Source organism: Globicephala melas, chromosome 8 (assembly GCF_963455315.2).
Source record: "Globicephala melas chromosome 8, mGloMel1.2, whole genome shotgun sequence".
Classification (NCBI taxonomy): Eukaryota; Metazoa; Chordata; class Mammalia; order Artiodactyla; family Delphinidae; genus Globicephala; species Globicephala melas.
In genome coordinates, this window is record NC_083321.1 from 6,657,278 (window position 1) to 6,676,627 (window position 19,350).

At 48.8% G+C, this 19,350-nt stretch overlaps 1 protein-coding gene across 5 annotated transcripts; it reads right to left on the minus strand.

Annotated features, from left to right (window-relative positions):
• Nucleotides 1-1,144: 1,144 nt before the first annotated feature.
• On the minus strand, nt 1,145-10,509 carry SNX32 (sorting nexin 32). 5 transcript variants are annotated; one of them, XM_060302920.1, is made up of 13 exons: nt 10,031-10,221; nt 5,190-5,294; nt 4,729-4,839; nt 4,487-4,608; nt 4,167-4,290; nt 3,904-4,008; nt 3,604-3,709; nt 3,366-3,441; nt 3,107-3,146; nt 2,246-2,332; nt 1,982-2,141; nt 1,821-1,906; nt 1,145-1,497 (listed from the first exon to the last, which is right to left on the minus strand). In XM_060302920.1, exons 1-13 carry the CDS (start codon nt 10,064-10,066, stop codon nt 1,444-1,446), a joined length of 1,212 nt encoding a protein of 403 aa, XP_060158903.1. In that variant the 5' UTR covers nt 10,067-10,221; the 3' UTR covers nt 1,145-1,443. The 5 variants fall into 5 exon arrangements, with proteins under 5 accessions (XP_060158903.1, XP_060158901.1, XP_060158900.1 ...); XM_060302918.1 differs by having other exon boundaries at nt 1,982-2,167; XM_060302917.1 differs by lacking the exon at nt 10,031-10,221 and adding an exon at nt 10,228-10,509 and having other exon boundaries at nt 1,982-2,332.
• Between the last annotated feature and the right edge of the window lie 8,841 nt (nt 10,510-19,350).

Below are 19,350 nucleotides of genomic sequence, written 5' to 3' on the forward strand. Positions count from 1 at the left end.
TTGGAGGTTGGGGCCCAGGGGACCTTGGGGGCGGGTAGGCTGGGAGGATGTGTAGCATCTCTTCCCTAACCCTCCTTCCAGCCAGCCCCACACGCCCTCATTTGGCGCCAGTGACTAGCTGAGCCTCCTTTCTGACAGTTCCCTCTCTATATCCTGGCGTCATAGTTGGCACCAGCCTGGAAGGTAGCTGAGCCAGGGTGTGTCTGCTACTGGCTGCAGGGGTTCCTTGAACAGAGGGGCTTAATCCCTGAACTAGTTTCTTCTTTTGCCTTGACCCAGGTGGGCAGTAGGACAGTGAGGCCCATTCTGTGATCCCCTGTGCAGTCTTGCCCAGATGTGGGCCCCGAGACTGCAAGTTACTGGTTGCTTCTTGACCTTTTTCTCCACTTTCAGTATTTGGTCTTTGGCTCTGCTCTCTCCCCTGGATGGCTGACTCATTTATAAGGGCTGGGTCCAGTGGCTGCTGTGAGTCCAAAGCCAGGTTGAGTCTTTGGCCTTCTGCAGATGTGGCTGGGGGCCAGGGTGGGGCCAGCCAGGTGGAGTCCAGGACTTCAGACCCAGGTGTCTTGGGCTCCACCTTCCTGTGTTTAACCAAGAGAGTGTTGGCTGGAGCCCCACGCTTCTTGCTGGCATTGCTGTGGGCTCTTTTCCAGCCCTGTGCTTTGGGTTTTCACCTGCCCTGCAGGTAAGGTGGAAGTGTTGCCCTAGGGGTGGTAGTGATGGAGGATTTATACCCTGCCCCCTCCCCCCCTCCCGCCATCAACTAAAAAAAGCCTGGAGTTAAAGAGCTGGTTCCTTAGTTCCTTGGAGCTGGCCAGTATCTCTGGTAGGGAGGCAGGAAGGGGTAGTTCCATTTTACTGATTAGGAAATGGGTGTAGAGGATTTATAATTCGTTTTATGTGTGGTCTGTGCCAGGGTTTATGGGGGTGGTGGCACGCCTTGAAGACTGCTCCTGGATTCCAAGTTCTGGGTCTTGTACCTTCCCACAGCACCACTGGCACTCTGAAAAGTGGCTGAAGACACTGCAGGGGTGTCCCCCGCCGTGTTCCCCCAGGATCTGGTCTCTACCATGGTGCCCCGATAGAGGATGTATTTGGTGGGCCCTCCAACTGGGAAGTCAGGACAAGCAAGCCTCCTTGCTACAGAACCAGGCTTTTTATTTGTGAACAAGCTGGAGACAAATGAACTCAGGGGCCAGAGGTGGGTTGAGGCTGCCCCATAGCCTCTGGGGAGGGAGGTCAGGGCCCCTGGGTTTCCCCAGGTTAGGGCTCTGCTTACCTGTGGCCAAGTGTGGTGCCCATGCTGCCCTATCTTGCAGGGCCTGGCACCTTGGGGTAGGGGTAGGCCTTGCCCCGAGAAGTCACGGGGCATGGTGAGTGGCTCCTGGGGTGGGGAAGGAGGCATCTTGCTGGGGTGGGAGGTCGGGGGGCACTCTGGTGGCTCTAAGGTTCCCCTTTGAGGATGACAAGGGTGTTCCGGAGAAGCAGGGTGCTGGCCTGCAGAGGAGAGGTTCTTGATGGCTCCCATCTGCTGCTACCCCCTCTGTTTCCCCACCTTGGGTAGCCCCTCTCCCCATCCCTGTTCTCAGCAATAACAGCTACCATTTATTGAGGCCTCACTACCAATGACAGAAGGGAATGGTCCTGATCCAAAATGGGGAACTGTGGTCCTGAACAGCTGGGGCTGCTCCTGGCAGCCTGACCTCCCCCCGAGCTCCACCACACCCCCCATGCGCCAAGACACTTGATAAGGGCCTAGAGGCCCAGCGGTGGGAGGCCAGGAAAGCAGCAAGAAGGCTCGGTGAGGCTGGAGGGCTCACCTTAGCGTGTTTGAGCTCCAGCTCCGCCAGCTCAATGAGGTTCTTGCGGAAGGAGGAGACGCGGCGGGATCTGAAGTCCATGAGCTCTGGAGAAGAGAGGAATGGGGACCCCGGCAGAGTCAGCAGTGCAGTGGCAGGGGCTCCAGGGCCGTGGGGCTTACCCTGCTTGGCTGAGTCGGAGAGGCGTTCAAAGCGCTGGCAGCACAGCTGCTGGTGGCTCTCGGCGGTCCGCACCTCCCGGTTCCTGGTGCGCGCCTTGTCCAGTGCCTTGTTGGCGTTCTCATAGTCTGCCAGCGCCCGCAGCCGCCGGTACAGCAGGTCCTGGGGCCGGCAGGGGCACAGGATCCCTGGCCCAGGCCCTTGCCTACCTGCCCGCCCTCCCTGGTGGCTCCAGCCCTGAGGTCTGCTCTGGGGCCACCTCTCACCTTGGCTGCCTGTGAGTCGCGCAAGTAGTACCTCAGCATGTCCGACAGCTTCAGGTCCTCGTCAGAAGCCACTCGGCCCTCCAGTTTCTGAATCAGGAAAGTGGAGGCTGGGGAGGGAGCTGGTGGGGGGGCAGCTAAGGACTGGGAGTGCTGCTGTTCATCTAAATACCAAGTAGGGTCACTTGATACCCACGCTATGTCAAGCCCTGTGGTTCAGGGGAGCAGGCCAGGGAAGGCTTCACAGAGGAGGTGGCATCTGATCTGGATCTTGGGGGTTGAGCAGGGCTTAGACGACAGCCAAAGGCTTTGCAGGTGTGCAAGCCTGGTATGTTTTCAGGGAACCATAAGTTCAGTGGGGCACTTGGGCAGCAGTGGGCCAGATCACAACAGGCTTAAGATGCAAGCTAGAGACTTGGGGCTTTGTGTCTTGGATAGTTTCAAGGAGGGATAGGGTCACTGAAGGGCCCTGAGCAGGGAAGAGATGGGGTCCAACGGACATTTTAGGAAGACGGGCACACACTGGTGACTTTCTTGGAGAGGAGTTCAGAAAGAGCGTGTCTGGGGCAGGATGCTGGCAGCACAGAACAGTCTGCCAGAGGCACGTGGCACATCCTTGTAAGTGCCTCACCAAGCCCACTTCCCACCTCCTCCCCCATCACCACACACCCACACTTGAGGCTGGATCCCTGTCTCCACTCCATCTCTCATTAAACTAGTCTGCAGAGTGAGTCCAGGGCCTCACTGAGCCCAAGTTATCACTGAACAATCCAAAATGACCCTGGAGCTTTCCCCTCTCCCGGGACACTCTCTTCCCTGCAAAGGATCATTGGGTGGCCTTTCAACACAGAAGGCAGTACTCACCCTTAGTCGTTCAAAGAGCTCTGCCAATTTGAGGAAGCTCCTAGGAGGCGGTGGGGAGGAGTTAGGGCAGGGGTCTTAGGGATTGCTTAAAGCTTCCCTGCCCTGGTGAACCTTCCCTCTCTTTCTCTCCCAAAGCCCAAGAGGAGCTTCTGCATCTCCCACTAGAGCTGATAGTAGGCTTCCACGGAGTGACCCCTCATGGACAGACACAGTATTACAGGCAAAGAAAGAGGGCAGAGGAGCAAGAGGGAGTCCTCACGTCTTTAGCTGGTTGACTTCTTGTGTTCCCAGACTGCTCAGTGCAGCTGAGATAGGGATATAATCATCTGCCAGGCCTGTTGGGGAAGAGCCGTCTATCAGAGCCCCTTGGTCTGCACATCAAGTCCCACCCCTGGTGTTTGTGGCCATGGACAGACACAGGGCATTTCCTGCTCTCTCCTCTCCCCTGGGGAGTAGGGCCACTGGGGGGAATCCAGGGCCCCTGGGGCCCTGCGTACACTTGTGAGAGTGCATGACTCTGTCTGCCCGAAGGCAGGCGTCCCGGATGCGGGTGTGGTACTCCAGCAGGAAGGTCCTCTCATGCTCGAAGAAGTCATCCACCTCCTAAGGGAGCCAGACAGGACCCACTCACACTGAGTCACCAGGAGCAGCGCAGTCTCGGGCTCCCGGGCGTGGCACAATCCCCCTCTAGGCAGGGCCCCATCAGTGGCTTCCCCCCCACAGGGACCCAGGGTCTCAATCCTTGCTGGGGACTTGAGGCCCTGGGTTGAATCCAGAGAGGGGGCCCCCCAAGTCACCTTGAGCCCTGACATGCCAGTGATGAGGGCTTCATCTGCAGACTTCACAATATTCCTCAGAAACCCCCCAAGGAGCTCCTTCCTGTTCTTTCCTCGGACACTCAGCTGAGGCACACGTGGGGAGGGTGTGACGTCAGGGTGGGCATTTGCACCTCCCACCCCGGGCATATACCACTCGCCGAGCTGATGAGATAGAGGCCTGAGCCCACTTAGAGCCTTGCCCCCCACCCCCGGGGGGACCCCAGCTCTGTGGCCCAGCTCACATCCTGGCCATATTCCAAAAAGACAAAGAAGTTGTGGTCTCGACGCAGGGTGGGGTGGGCCGCCAGGCGCTGCAGAAAGACTTCATGCATCGCAACTGTCTTCTTAAAGATGGCCAGATACTCCCTGCAGAGGACGGCAGGCAGCTCGCGGGCCCTCCCTGGCTCCTTCCCCCCTCCTGCCCCCTTCCCCCTCGGCAGCCCTGGAGCGAGGAGCAGGGTCCTAAGCGTCCACAGGGGACAGTCAGGGGAGAAACCCTGGGGCTGTCAGGAGAGGCTGGGCTGGGGCTTTGTCACAGACAGGAACGGGAGGCGGCACTCACGCTTCCAGCTCCTCCTTCATTTTGGCAAACTCTTCCCGCGTGATAGAGCTGTCTCCCTCACCCAACTTCTGCAGTTTTTCCCTTGAAGCCTCAAAGTCTGGCCTTGGAGGGGCTGGGGGGATCTGCTCCAAGGAGGGACAGAGCTGGAAGTCCTCTCGTCGTTGAGAAGGCCGTCACCCGCACCCCGAAGCCTGGCCCAGCCTCCCGGCCGCCCCCCGGTGCCCAGGCCGGCCCCTCCTCACAATGAGACCGGCGTACTCCTCGTTTTCCACGTAGGCGTTGTGTAGCCAGATGAACTCCTCATGATGTCGCACGACTGAGAACTCGGTCCGGGCGAGGTGAGGGACGCAGCTCTGGAAGCCAGGGAACCTAGCTGAGGTGTCTTTCCTCCCCTGCCCAAACCCTACACCCACCAAGCTTCCTGGGCACCCACTTTTGGGCCTCCCCAATCCCACATCCCAGGGGAGGCCCAAGTTGGGGCTCACGCGTCCATGACTACCCTCAGGAGGGTGGACAGGGGATGGTAGTACTTGGGGCCTTAGGCAGGCAAAGGCTGTACGAGACTAGACAAGATGCCCTCTTTCTCAGAGGGCCGGGGGCCAAGAGCCAGGCTGAGGAGCCGGGCCCAGAGGCTACGCGGGCATCCGCGCGCCGGGCTCCTGAAGCAGCCATCTGAACCCCCCCTGCTCCGGCGCAGCCTCACCTTGGTTTGAACAGTGAATTTCACCTTGTCCCGCTCGCTGACGGCATCAGAGATCTCCACCTGTAAGGAGCTGTCTCCCTGCAGGTCCGGGGACATGGAGGAGGGCTGTGGGGGAAGGGAGGTCCCTGACATGACTGACCACGCCCCCCCCCCCCCCCCCCCGGCCCATCCTCGCTGCAGGCTTCTGGTCCTCCTGCAGGGCCCACCTCAGCAGCATTACTCCCAACACACCCTGGGGTCGCCGGCTGTTCCCCCCCACCTCCCGAGGGATCCTGATAAGTCACTGCTCAGGGATTCACAATGACACTTTCCCACCCTGCCATCCTCTGAAGTAGGCAGAACTCTCCCTGTTTGATAGGCCTGGAAGCTGTGACCACCAGAGAGGTGAAATAACTTGGCCGAGATCACACAGGTGCAAAGCGGCAGGGCCAGATTTGAACAGTTTCTCCGTTCCAAACCCCATGCACTTCCTCAGTTACCGGCCCACCCCTTCTCAGCTGGTTACCTCAGGTACCTTTCACCAGGTGTAAAGTGAGCTGGATAAGATGGTCCCACCCCTTTTGAGGGGCTCCTGAGACCATTCCATTCACTACGTTTGGTACCAAGAGGCACTGACTTGGAGGCCAAGCACTTGTATTTTTTCTCTAAGTGAAAAGATCCCTGAGGCACCAAGTTACTAGTTCATCCTTACACTGAGCTATCTCAACAAGCATTTAGTGAACACCTGCTATGTCCACACCATTGTGCCAAGAGGTACTAGGGAGAGAGGCAGAGGCTCAGAAGCCACTCTCCCTTCAAGTACTACTCACCAGTATATAAACTGACACCTGCCCACCTCTCACACCCAGACGCCTCCCTCTCTCCTCTCACAGGCTTTAGCACTTATTTGGGACACTGTGGGACCACTCTTAGACTTCTAGCACCATAGATTAATTTTACCTGGCCTTGAGCCTCATATCAATGCAGTTACACAGTATATACTATTTTGTGTCCATGTTCTTCAGTGAGACCCATCTATGTCATTGAGTGCAGTGTTTCTTTTTCATTGCTGTGTAGTGTTCCATCATATGACCGTATCGTAGTTTATCCATTCTACTGTTGGTGGTCTTTTGGATTATTTCAAGTTTGGGGCTATTATGAATAAAGCTGCCATGAATATTCTTGCATATATCTTTTGAGGGACCTAAGTACTCATTTCTGTTGGGTACGAGAATGGCTTCGTCAGAGGGTAGGCATGTGTTTAAAACGCTTTCATAGATACTGCCAAACAGTTTTCCAAGGTGACTGTACTAATTCACACTCCCTCCAGCATTGAATGAAAGTTCCAGTTGCACCACATCCTTGCCAATACTTAGAACTGTTAGTCCTTTTAATTTTAACCTTACTGGTGGAGGTACAGTAATACTGCATTGTGGGGACTTCCCTGGTGGTCCAGTGGTTAAGACTCCATGCTCCCAATGCAGGGGGCCCGGGTTCAATCCCTGGTCGGGGAACTAGATCCCGCATACCACAACTGAAAGATCCCACATGCCGCAACTAAAAAAAAAAAAGATCCCACATGCCACAACAAAGATCCCGCGCGCGGCAACGAAGATCCCACGTGCCACAACTAAGACCAGTGCCACCAAATAAATAAATACATCTTTTTTTAAAAAAATAGTGCATAGTGGCTTTAACTTGTATTCCCTGGTGAGAAATGATATTGAACACCATTTCATGTACCTATTAGACATTCAGAGATCTTCTTTTGTAAAGTGCCTATTCATGTCTTTTGCTCCTCCCTGCCATACTCTTTTAAAAATCAGATCATCTTTCTCTTATTGATTTGTAGGAACTCTTTAAATCTCCTGGAGACAAGCCCTTTGTCAGTTATATGTTTTGCCAATATCTCCTACTCTGTGGGTTGCCTTTTCACTCTCTTAATGGCTTATAATTTTACAAGCTCAACATATCAATCTTTTGTGGTTTGTGTACTCTTGAAGAAGCACTCCTACCCCAAGGTCATGAAGATATTCTCCTATTGTTTTCTTCTAGAAATTAACAGTTTTAGGTCTATGATCCATTTAATTCATCTTGTATGCAGTGTAAGGTATGGGTTGTGATTCATTTTTGCCCTATAAATAGCCAGTGATTTTACCACTATTTGTTTAAAAACACTATTTTTTCACTATTGATTTGTTTTGGTAGAAAATCAATTGACCTCATAAGTGTGATCAGTTCTGTATTCTCTGTTCTGTTCCACTGATCTATATATCTATACTTTTGATAATATCACACTCTCTTGATTACTGTAATTGACAGGCAACGTTGAAATCAGGTAGAATTAACTTTGTTCTTTTTCAAAATCATTTTGGCTATTGTAGATCCTTTGCATTTCCACATAAATTTTAGAATCAGCTTGTTATTTTCTACCCCCAAAGAACTTTCTGGGATTTGACTGAGATTACATTGAATCTATAGATCAAATTGAGAAGGACAGACGTTTTTACAATACTGAATCTTCCAGTCTATGAACATGGAATATCTTTCCAGTGATTTAGGTCTTCTTTAATTTTTCTCAGTAATTTTATATATATATATATATATATTTATTTATTTGTTTATTTTTGGCTGCGTTGGGTCTTGGTTGCTGTGTGCGGTTTTTCTCTGGTTGTGGCGAGCGGGGGCTACTCTTCGTTGTGGTGTGCAGGCCTCAGTAGTTGTGGCTCGCAGGCTCTAGAGTGCAGGCTCAGTAGTTGTGGCGCACGGGCTTAGCTGCTCTGCGGCAAGTGTAATTTTTTATTTTGCATATTTTGAAACTGTTATTAGGTGCATAAAATTGAGGAGTGTTTTCCTGTTGAATTGACTCTTTAATCATTATAAAATGTTCCTCTTTATTTCTAGTAATACTTCTTTCTTGTCTTCCAGTCTGAAATTGATAAAGCCACACCAGCTTTCTTTTGGTTAGTGTGTTCATAGTGTACATATTCCATCAGTTTTTCAATATTTCTATGTCCTTATAGCAGGTTTTTTGTTTGTTTTTTTTGCGGTACGTGGGCCTCTCACTGTTGTGGCCTCTCCCGTTGCGGAGCACAGGCTCCGGACGCACAGGCTCAGCGGCCACGGCTCACGGGCCCAGCCGCTCCACAGCATGTGGCATCTTCCCAGACCGGGACACAAACCTGTGTCTCCTGCATCGGCAGGCAGACTCTCAACCACTGCGCCACCAGGGAAGCCCTGGCAGGCATATTCTTAACCACTGCGCCACCAGGGAAGCCCAGATGTTTGTTTTTTAACTGTACTTTTTGTTCCATTCATTATTATTGTAATTACTGATATAGTAGGCTATAAACCTGCCATCTTACTTTTTGTTTTCTCTTCATCTCATCTGTTTTTTGTTCCTTTATTCTTTCTTTCTTTTTTTTTAAATAAATTTTTATTGGAGTATAGTTGCTTTATTCTTTCTTTCTTGATTTCTGTTAGATTACTGAAGTATTTTATGTTACTTCATTTTCTCTGCTATATTTTTACTTACATATTCATTTATTACTCTTTTCATTTCTCTATATTTATAGGAGAATTTTGAAGAAGCCAATGATTACTCTGGAGGACATGGTCTAATAACAGATTTTCAAAGAGTCTGGCATCTACAAAGGTTAGGGGTGCACCCATGAGTTTGACAGCCCAGTATATCCTTAGAACACATAGCATCCACTATTACTGGTAACAGTAATAGTAATATAATAGCTAACACTTATATTTGCTCTACTTATATGCCAGGCATTGGTCTAAGCATTTTATATATATTAACTAATTTTTTTAAAGATTTTTTTTGATGTGGACCATTTTTAAAGTCTTTATTGAATTTGTTACATTATTGCTTCTGCTTTATGTTTTGGATTTTTGACCACAACGCATGTGTGATCTTAGCTCCCCCACCAGGGATAGAACCTGCACCCCCTGCATTGGAAGCCAAAGTCTTAACCACTGGACCACCATGGAAGTCCCTGTGTTAACTAATTTAACCATGAATATGAACATAGATAAACACTGAAACAGATGCTTTCTGTTCCATACTTTGGTCTCTCACCCCTCTCACTTCTTCAAATTCCACTGATCCCCATTCCTCACTTCTTGGCTTCTCCGACACCCCCACGGCAGGCTCTGCCTCTGTCCAACTGCCCCCCACCCCCAAAGTCTGGCTCATTGGTGCAATAGGCCCCCAAGTCCCCTGTCTCCTTCCTGCTTGGTAATTGCTTGAGGGAGATGGGACTTCAAAGATGAACCACAGCTGCTCCATCCTTATCCTCAGTCACAGTCCACTAGGCACATTCCTCCTACCCCTAAAAGTGTGCACCTCTGTATGCCCCACCCCTAACCATCCTTGGCACAAGGATGCTCAGAAACTATTTGTTGAATGAAGTCAAGAGGAAAGAATGAATGGTCTCATGATTACATGAACATAGATACACAAGTGAAGCCATTAGTGCTGAACAGTATTCCCCCACCTTGGGAAAGGAGGAGGGTACTCCAGCCCCTTCTCAATCCCTAACATCCTTCCTTCTTCCCCATCAAACCAGCATGAGTCGGTCCTGGGAAGGGGATGAGTAAGAGTGACGGGTCCTTTTCCATCTGTCGGGGCCACGGTAAACCCTGCCTCCTTTGACATCCTCACCAGCCCCCATGCTGATGCCACGGAAGCGCCCCACCCCCTTGCTCAGGTCTCGCCTTTCTCTAGCTCATGCGTGGGCACGAACACACACACACACACACACACACACACACACCATTCCCTGATTGGGCATCACTGGGTATCATGGAGTGAGGTGAAGGTTGGGAGGGTGTTTGCATCCTTTCTGTACCTTGCTCTCCTTCCCAGCCTCTAGATGCTCCTCCATCACTCTCGTTCTCGACTACAGCACACAAGAATTCCGCGGCGGGTTACTGCCCGCGCGCTCCCGTAGGTTGGTCCCCGGTAAATCACCCCGAGGAACGGACCCAGTGGGGATCCTATCAGCTGACAGAGGCACGCACTCTCCCCTCCCTACCAAGGAGTCACCTGGAGCCGGGCGTGGTTCCACGCCGTTCCCTCGCAGCCGCGCCTTTTGATTGGGTAGCAGGTTTACCGTGCGGGACGCCATTGGCTGCAACGTCTGTCGCGGAACTGAGAGGGCCGGGAACAGCCCACAGCTTGGAGAATGGAGTCGGGGGCCGCGGGGGGCTCTAGGATCGCAGAGGTCTATTGTCGCGTCAGCCCACAACCCAGGCTGGCTGACTCCCGCCCGCCGCCCCTCTGGGCCGCGCCTTCTAACGGCCTGGCGCGGCCTGCGCGTGCGCACTACCCTAGTCTCGTGCCCTCCAGGCGGTGGGCGGGGCGGCAGGCCAGAGGGCTGGGTGGAAGGGTGGGGTGGGTGAGGGGAAGGGGGAGCTGGTTTTGGAGGGGCGGACTAGGGACGAGGACAAGGGCTAATGTCTTTGGAGAAAGGGGTTCCGTTTGGACGTCCGCTCTGGGACATGAGGGAGTGGCTGGGTAAGCCGCAATGGGCGGCGAGGGGGCGCGACAGGGCCCGCGGCCAGGGCGCCCGAGGCCAGGCGCGGACCCGCGGGCGGTCGCAACTGGAGCCTGGAAGCAGAGGGGCGCAGACGATGCGAGAAAAATTGTGGATGCCCTGGAACGGGCTCTTCGTGATCGGGAAGAGAATGGAGCTCCTGGGTAGAAACACGCAAAAGCCTAGGATGTGGGACCCGAAGCTTGAGTCTGAGGACCGGAGACTGGAAGATGTGGAAAAGGCAGTCTTGAGAGGAAAGTCAGGCCGGAGTCAGGGAAGGATGGATGTGAAACGAGTGCGCAGTGTAGCAAGTGCATTACAGGCTTCCGCGGGTTTGCAGAAAGACAACTCCAAGGAGGTGTGGGGAAAGCAAGAAGTCAGACACGAAATAGGGGCTGAATCTGAGAATGCAGGGACTACAGCGGGGTCTAGGGGGGGACCTGGGTTTAAAGAGAGGTTGAAGTTTACTGGAGTGGGAACCAGTGGAGAGGACTCGAGATCCAGAGAATACGAACTAGGGCAGAATGCGGAGGCGCTGAGGTCAAGTGGAGAGAAGCTGAGGTCAGGTGGAGAGAAGCTGAGGTCGAGTGGAGAGAAGCTGAGGTTGAGCAGAGAGAAGCTGGTGTTCAGCGGGGAAAGGCGGGGATCCAGGGGAGAGAAGCTGGGGACTAGTGGAGAGAAATTGGACGGTTCAAGAATGGGGAGCATAAATGAAGAGAAAATTGAAAGAGTGAAAGTTACTGGTGATGAAAGATTGATAGAAATTACTGATGCTGAGATGGACATTCCTTTTGAAAAGGTAGAGGAGAACAATGAAGAGATTGAGGAAGGGGTGGGGGTTGAGGAGGATGTCTTGGATGAAGTGAATGATAATACTGATGAATCCATTTCTATCGAAGAGAAAGATTATAGACAAAGGTACCAGTGAATGAGGCAGATGAAGGATTTAAGGTAAAGAAGGAAAGAAGCAGGTAGGGGAAGTATTGCAAGTCAGAGAGGAGAAATTAGAGACAAGCAGAACATTACTGACCCTGAAGGGGTAAATATGAGAGGGAAAGGAGAGCATCTTTGCCTAAGAGAAGAGAGAGTGGGAATGAAGAGCTCCTGGGGATGAAGGCGGAGACCAGGACCAAAGGAAGTGAAGAAGAGTGATAAAGAGGGAAATGGAACATTTTGAGAAGAAAGAGAAGATTCGTTAATGTGTTGATAGGTAGAGGAAGAGTGGACATTTGTTTCTTGGAAAAGAACTGTGACTGAGGAGCTTATAGAGAAATGTTTGAGAAATGGATTTAGGTTAGGCTAGAAGGATTTAGCTTAACACATGATTGGGTTTATGAGATGTAGGAGAATGCACAGTGAGAAAAATGGAAAGGTACAGCAGGGTAAGGATAGGTCATGGAGGTTGTGGACAGAGATGCAGGCTGGAGTGCAGTTTCTGAGAGAGGATCCTAAAGAATAATGAAGGGCTCCAAAGTGACAAAGGCAAGAGCAGAGATAAGAAAATAAAGAAGTGAAGAAAAAAAGTAAGAAGCCAAATCCCATAATAGTGATTATGTTTGTTGGATTTTAAAGTTATTTCCTTTACTATTTCTGTACCCTCCTCTCCCATGTAGCCAATTTTATAGTTTAATGGGACAGGCCTCTCGCAGGGCCCTGTATATCTGGACTGAGCCCAGCCTCCCTGATCTTCCCTCTAACTAGCCCCCAGATTGTATCCAGAATAATTGCTGGGCTCCACTATTTTTTTTTTATATATACAAATTTATTTATTTATTTATTTTTTTTTTTGGCTGCCTTGGGTCTTCGTTGCTGCGCGCGGGCTTTCTCTAGTTACAGCGAGTGGAGGCTACTGTTCGATGCGGTGCATGGGTTTCTCATTGCAGTGGCTTCTCTTGTTGCAGAGCACGGGCTCTAGGCTCATGAGCTTCAGTAGTTGTGGCATGCAGGCTCAGTAGTTGCGGCTTACGGACTCTAGAGCTCAGGCTCAGTAGCTGTGGCGCATGGGCTTGGTTGCTCCATGGCATGTGGGATCTTCCTGGGCCAGGGATTGAACCCATGTCCCCTGCATTGACAGGCGGATTCTTAACCATTACGCCACCAGGGAATTCCCGGGCTCTACTATTTTTTAAACAATATTTATTTATTTATTTATTTGACTGCATCGGGTCTTAGTTGTGGCATGCAGGGATCTTCGTTGCAGCACGTGGGCTCTCTAGTTATGGTACGCAGACTCTAGAGCATGCGGGCTCAGTAGTTGAGGCGTGTGGGCTTAGTTGCCCTGCGGCATGTAGGATCTTAGTTCCCCGACCAGGGATCAAACCTGCTTCTGGGTTTCTTACCCACTGGACCACCAGGGAAGTCCCTGGGCTCCACCTTTTTAATCACTTCACCATGATCACCATTTCCACAAGTTCCCCTTACCTCCACATCAACTTTGAATTTGAAGTGGTCTCAATTATTTTGTATTATTATTATTATTTCCATCTTTGACTTTTAATGATGCATCTAATCACATGGACTTTTCCCCTTGTGTCTGTCTCCTTTGGGGCTTTCTTTGATGTCTTCCACATGTCATCCACCATCCATCGTCACCCCAGGGAAGAGAGAAGATTCTCTGAGTATCTAGTGTCAAGGCATCAATATCAAGACTCTTGGGTAGGGATCTAAGAGGTGGCAAAAAGCAGTCATGGATACTTAGGATGAAAGGAATACGTCACCCTTTCTCCTCCACATACTTTTTAAAGTCTATACAATTTCTAAGGGGTAGAAACTTCATCATATCATAAGTCTCATAACACAAATTTATAATAGCCTCATGTTTTTTAATTGTTAAGTTTTCTACACACCCCTACCTAATTTTCCCATCTCCAAAAGTGCTGTTAAACTCTGTGCCATAATTTTGTTCGTATAGTCAAATCTAACAGATAATCTATCAATTCCTTTTTTTTTTTTTTTTTCCTGGAAATTTCCTTCTTGGAGTCCTTTGTCCTCTGGGTCTGGTGTAGGGTGGCTCGTTCTAGGCTTGTTCCAGAGCTGCTTTCCTGAGCTTCTCAACACTTCTCTCTGTTTTTCTGTGTTGGTTCTCCTACTGCATGGATCTTAGATCTTCTTCCCCTTTTTTGTTTCACAGCCTCATTTTGGTCAACCACATCATCTAATAGCTTCCAAAGAAAGTAACCACGGGAGGTAAACTTTGTAACACCTTATCTATCTGAAAATATTGACTCTTCTCTCATATTTGACTGATAGTTTAACTGGGTGTGCGATTCTAGGTTGGCAATGTTTTTCCCTTAGAATTTCACAGGCACGCTCTTCTAACTTCCAAGTGCTGCTGTTTAAAAGTACAGTTTTGTTCTTCTTTTTTAAACTCTGGATGTGATCTGTTTTCCTTTCATATGTAAATTACCTGTTTTCTACCACGCCACGGCCCATCCTGCACTCTCACCCCATGTTCTGTGATTTTCAGGGTGTGGGAGCCTGCATTATACTCATTTTTTTTTCTACTTATGTCACCCTCTTTTTCTTCTACTCTCTGGATAGAAAATGTTATTAACTTTGTCTTATCCTTTCTATTGGATTTTTAATTTTAACTCTCTTGTTCACTGATTGCTTCTTATTTTACATATAGCATTTCTGTTTTTGTTTCATGTACATGTGCTCTTAGCTCTCTGAGGAATTTTCCTGGTTTTAACTTTTCTTCTGGTTTTCACATTGTTTGCTCTGAATTCCCTTCGACCCTTTCTGGGTGCGTGCGTGCGTGCGTGTGTGTGTGTGTGTGTGTGTGTGTGTGTGTGTGTGTGTGTGTGTGTGTGTGTGTGTGTGTGTGTGTGTGTGTGTGTGTGTTGGAGGTTTTCCTCAAATGTTTGATATTTGTCTATTAATATTTAAGAACAGGACGCTGAGCAGAGCTAATTGGAAACTCTAGGTGCACAGATGGGGCTTGTTAATTGATGTGCTTCATTCTAAGGTGACTGGAGAACTGGGTTTTTTAGTGGGTACCCTCAAATGTCAGAATCTGTAGATCACATTGCAGGAACTCTTCAGTTTCTCCAGAGAAGGTTCTCCAGTCTCCTGTCTGGGGATTATTTGCATGGCCACCACTGCTGAGGTTCTGGCAGCAGGGCAAGGGGGATAGGGTTTTGGATCCAACATTCAGCGCGCCTATTCTCACCCAATCCTTTTGTTTTCAGCTCAGTGCTCGCCACTACCTTCAGCTGTGCCTGGTGGCCCTGAGTCAATGTTTTGAAGACTCAATTTCTCCAAAGAATAAACCCTCTGATACCCCGCAAGGGGTCATTGCCAGGCTAAAAAGGCCTGAAGAGGGGATTTGTGAGTTTAACTGATTTATATACAGACTTCTAATCAATTTCCCTGTTTTCAGCTCCATGACTTTCTCCTTCCACCTGAAGTATCTGGTCCCTCAGGTCCTGAACTTTTGGGGGGACAAGTAGAGTGAACTGTTACTCTTTTGGTTTGTATTCTCCTCTTTAAGTCCCAGCTTCCCACACTCTGCTAAGTTAGTTCCCCCTCCATCTCCAAAATTTTGTTGACCTCTCTGATCCACTGTTGTCTGCACTCCTGCTCCTTTTGTCTTTGTGGTTTTGTACCATATCTATTCCTTTATTTTCATCTTGGTGGGGTTTGGAGATAAACATATATATTTGTTCAATCTGCCATGTTTGACAAAAGTTCTCCTCTGTTACCTTTTCATTGCTCTTAATCAAATTCTCAAAGAGTAACTGTTATTTTCATCTTGCGGTACGCGGGCCTCTCACTCTTGTGGCCTCTCCCGTTGCGGAGCACAGGCTCTGGACGTGCAGGCTCAGCGGCCGTGGCTCATGGGCCCAGCCACTCCATGGCATGTGGCATCTTCCCGGACCGGGGCACGAACCCGTGTCCCCTGCATCGGCAGGCGGACTCTCAACCACTGTGCCACCAGGGAAGCCCTCTTCTTCTTTTTCTTAAGACTCCACATATAAGCATTATCATATGAAATTTGTCTTTCTCTGTCTGGCTTACTTCACTTAGTATGATAATCTCTAGGTCCATCCATGTTGCTGTAAATGGCATTATTTCATTCTTTTTTATGGCTGAGTAATATTCCATTACACACACACACACACACACACACACACACATATACACATACATACACACACATACCACATCTTCTTTATCCATTTATTTGTCAATGGACATTTAGGTTCCATGTCTTGGCTATTGTAAATAGTGTTGCAATGAACATTGGGGTGCATGTATGTTTTTGAATTATAGTTTTCTTCAGATATATGCCCAGGAGTGGGATTGCAGAATCATATGGTAACTCTATTTTCAGTTTTTTAAGAAACCTCCATACTGTTCTCTATAGTGGTTGTACCAATTTGCATTCCCACCAGCAATGTATGAGGGTCCCTTTTTCTCCACACCCTCTCCAGCATTTATTATTTGTAGGCTTTTTGATGATGGCCTTGCTATTTTCTTTATGAATTTTCCTGTGTGCAAGTGGCTAACACGATGAACAAATAAATTGTATTATTGTACTGCTACTGCAGTGTACAACACACTGTTCCATATCAGTTATTGCAAATATGCTATAATTTCTCATATCTTAAAACAAAACCTTTTCTGGCCGCATGTTCCCCTCTAGTTACTGTCCCATTTTTCTTCCTCCCTGTGCTAGGCACAGAAGTGACCCCAAAAGATATATTCCTTTCCTAATCCCAGGAACCTGTGAATATTACCGCTGTGGCAGAAGAGTGAATGTTACTTTATATGGTAAAAGATGTGATTAAGTTAAAGACCTTGAGAGAAGGAGCTTATTCTGGATAATCTGGGTGAGCCCAATATGCCAGCACAGGTGTCCTTATAAGGAGTGGGACAGAAGGAGATCAGACACACACAGAAGAGGAGGAGGCAGTGTGACACCAGAGGCAGAGACCGGAGTGATGCAGCCACAAGTCAAGAAATGTTAATAGCCACGAGAGGTTGGAAAGCACACAATAGGTTCTTCCCTAGAGCCTCTGCAGGGAGTGTGGCCTCTCCCAATACCTTGATTTGGGCCTCTAGAACTGTGAGAGAATAAATTTCTGTCCTTTTAAGCCACCGAGTTTGTGGTAATCTGTTACAGCAGCTCTAGGAAATTAATACACTCCCTTCACAGCTAAATTCCTCCAAAAAGTTATCTATGCTTACTTCTCCTCCATTCCTTTTTATCCAGTTTTACATATATCTATATGTATATATACATATATATTTTTTTGGCTGCGTTGGGTCTTTGTTGCTGCTCACGGGCTTTTCTCCAGTTGTGGCGAGCCGGGGCAACCCTTCGTTGCGGTGCATGGGCTTATCACTGCGGTGGCTTCTCTTGTTTCGGAGCACGGGCTCTAGGCGTGTGGACTTCAGTTGTTGTGGCGTGTGGGCTCAGTAGTTGTGGCTCGCGGGCTCTAGAACACAGGCTCAGTAGTTTTGGTGCATGGGCTTAGTTGCTCCGTGGAATGTGGGATCTTCCCAGACCAGGGCTTGAACCTGTGTCCCCTGCATCGGCAGGCAGATTCTTAACCACTGCGCCACCAGGGAAGACCTATCCAATTTTTTATATTGGACATTTTAATATATACAGAAACGTTGAAAGATTAGAGCAATAGACAATTAAATATTCTCTTCTAGATTCAGCAGTTGATAACAGTTTGCCCTATTTGCTTTATCTCTATATATTTCAGCATATATCTCCTAAGAATAGAGACATTCTCCTACATACCCGTAATACCTAAGCAAATTAAATTTTTTTTAATTTAATAAATTAAAAATTAAAAATAGGGCTTCCCTGGTGGCGCAGTGGTTGAGAGTCTGCCTGCCGATGCAGGGGACACAGGTTCGTGCCCTGGTCCGGGAGGATCCCACATGCTGCGGAGCGGCTAGGCCCGTGAGCCATGGCCGCTAAGCCTGTGCGTCCAGAGCCTGTGCTCCGCAGTGGGAGAGGCCACAACAGTGAGAGGCCGATGTACCGCAAAAAAAAAAAAAAAAAAAAAAATTAAGAATAATTCCCTAATATCATCTAATAGTCAATCTATATTCAAATGTCCTTCCTTGTCCCCAAAATATGTTTTATAAAATTTTTCCTGTGGTCCAGGATCCAATCAAGGCTCACATGTTGAATGTGATTGTTAACTCTTTAATCTACATTAATCTCCCACTTGTTTTTAACAACTTTGACTTTTTAACGAATTCTGACCTGTATTCTTATAGATGGCCAACATTCTGGATTTATCTGATTGCGTCTAGATGATGTCATTTAGCTGGATGTTCTATCAGCTATAGTTCTTGTATACCCCAAAATTGGGGCTTTTGGCCCAGTTTCTTTCTCTGGAGCATTCATCTGAATCGGAGTTTCGCTTCTGTGGTTGTTTACTATCTATCTCTCCCCACTAGAATGTAAGCTCCATGAAGGAATGACGTATGTCTGTTGGGTTACTTGTTCTAGTCCACTGTGTAACCAACACATCACAGGCACTCAGCATGTATTTGTGGTATGAATCAGTCCTTCACATTCAGTGACTTTACCTGTCTCAATACTATTTAACATCTATTGAGAAGCTACTGTAATAATTTATGCTGTTCCTTAGAATATCTCAGACTTTTTGAAGGCTCAAATGCCTGAAAATGTCTTATTCCACACTTGCCTAGGCTCGTCTAGGTAAAGAATTTCCTTCAGCAGTTCGAAGGCATGCCCCTTCGTTATCTCCCTTCAAGTATGGCCATCAAGCATCCAGATCTATTTTATGCTTGAGCCACTGTACACAACCAGGTGTTCAGTGTACGTGGGCTGTTTTCTTCTCCTTGGCTCCATTATTTCTGCTTAGTTATCGCTCAGAAGTTTATAGCTTGCTCTTTCTTCCATTCTCTAGGAGCTCTGATCTCATAGTTAAGACAATAAAGTAGAGATATTGGGTGTGGGCAGAGTTGCAAAGATAAGCTGCAGAGGCTCAAGCCTATTAGTAGGATCTTTTTAACAAATGAGGATTGCTAACATTTACTGACTTCTTATAATAATCAGAATCATCTCATAGGCACCATGCTGAGCACTTTACATGTTCTCTATCGTCTATTCCTTCCAAAAACTCTCTGAGATAAAACTATCACTCTGTCAGCTCTACCAACTAGAAACTTCCCCGGGCCAGGCCCTGAGCCTAGGCAGCCTGACCCCAGACCCGCATGGGGAACCACTCTGCTGAGCTGCCTCTGTTCTTACTAGCCAAACCCCACAACTTGTTCTCCTAGGCTGCCAAAGCGAGGTCTGCCATCCTGCTTGGGGGGCGGGGAGTGAGGCCGTGGAGCCACCCTTCCATTCCTTGAGTGAATGTTTGTTGTTTTTGTTTGTTTTGTTTTTTAAATTTTGTTTTTGGCTGCCGCAAGGCGTGCAGGATCTTAGTTCCCAGACTAGGGATGGAACCCTCGCCCCCTGCAGTGGAAGTGCGGAGTCTTAACCACTGGACCAGCAGGGAAGTCCCAGTGAATGCTTGTTGAATGAGCGCTTCAGAGACAAGTTTTTACGAACATAAATGCCAAAAAAAATGATGTTTATTTTCTTTCCCAGATCTCTGCCTTCCCAAGACCATCCGCTGCTGGCCTCCTCT

What these genes read in the sequence shown, in the direction of transcription:
- SNX32 (XM_060302916.1), bottom strand. Translation starts at nt 10,066, where the DNA reads ATGGAGGAGCATCTAGAGGCTGGGAAGGAGAGCAAG. An exon ending in AGGAGTACGCCGGTCTCATT is followed by an intron (nt 4,609 to 4,728) that starts GTGAGGAGGGGC and finishes TCCTTGGAGCAG; the next exon opens with ATCCCCCCAGCCCCTCCAAG. An exon ending in GAAGTCAACCAGCTAAAGAC is followed by an intron (nt 3,147 to 3,365) that starts GTGAGGACTCCC and finishes ACCGCCTCCTAG; the next exon opens with GAGCTTCCTCAAATTGGCAG.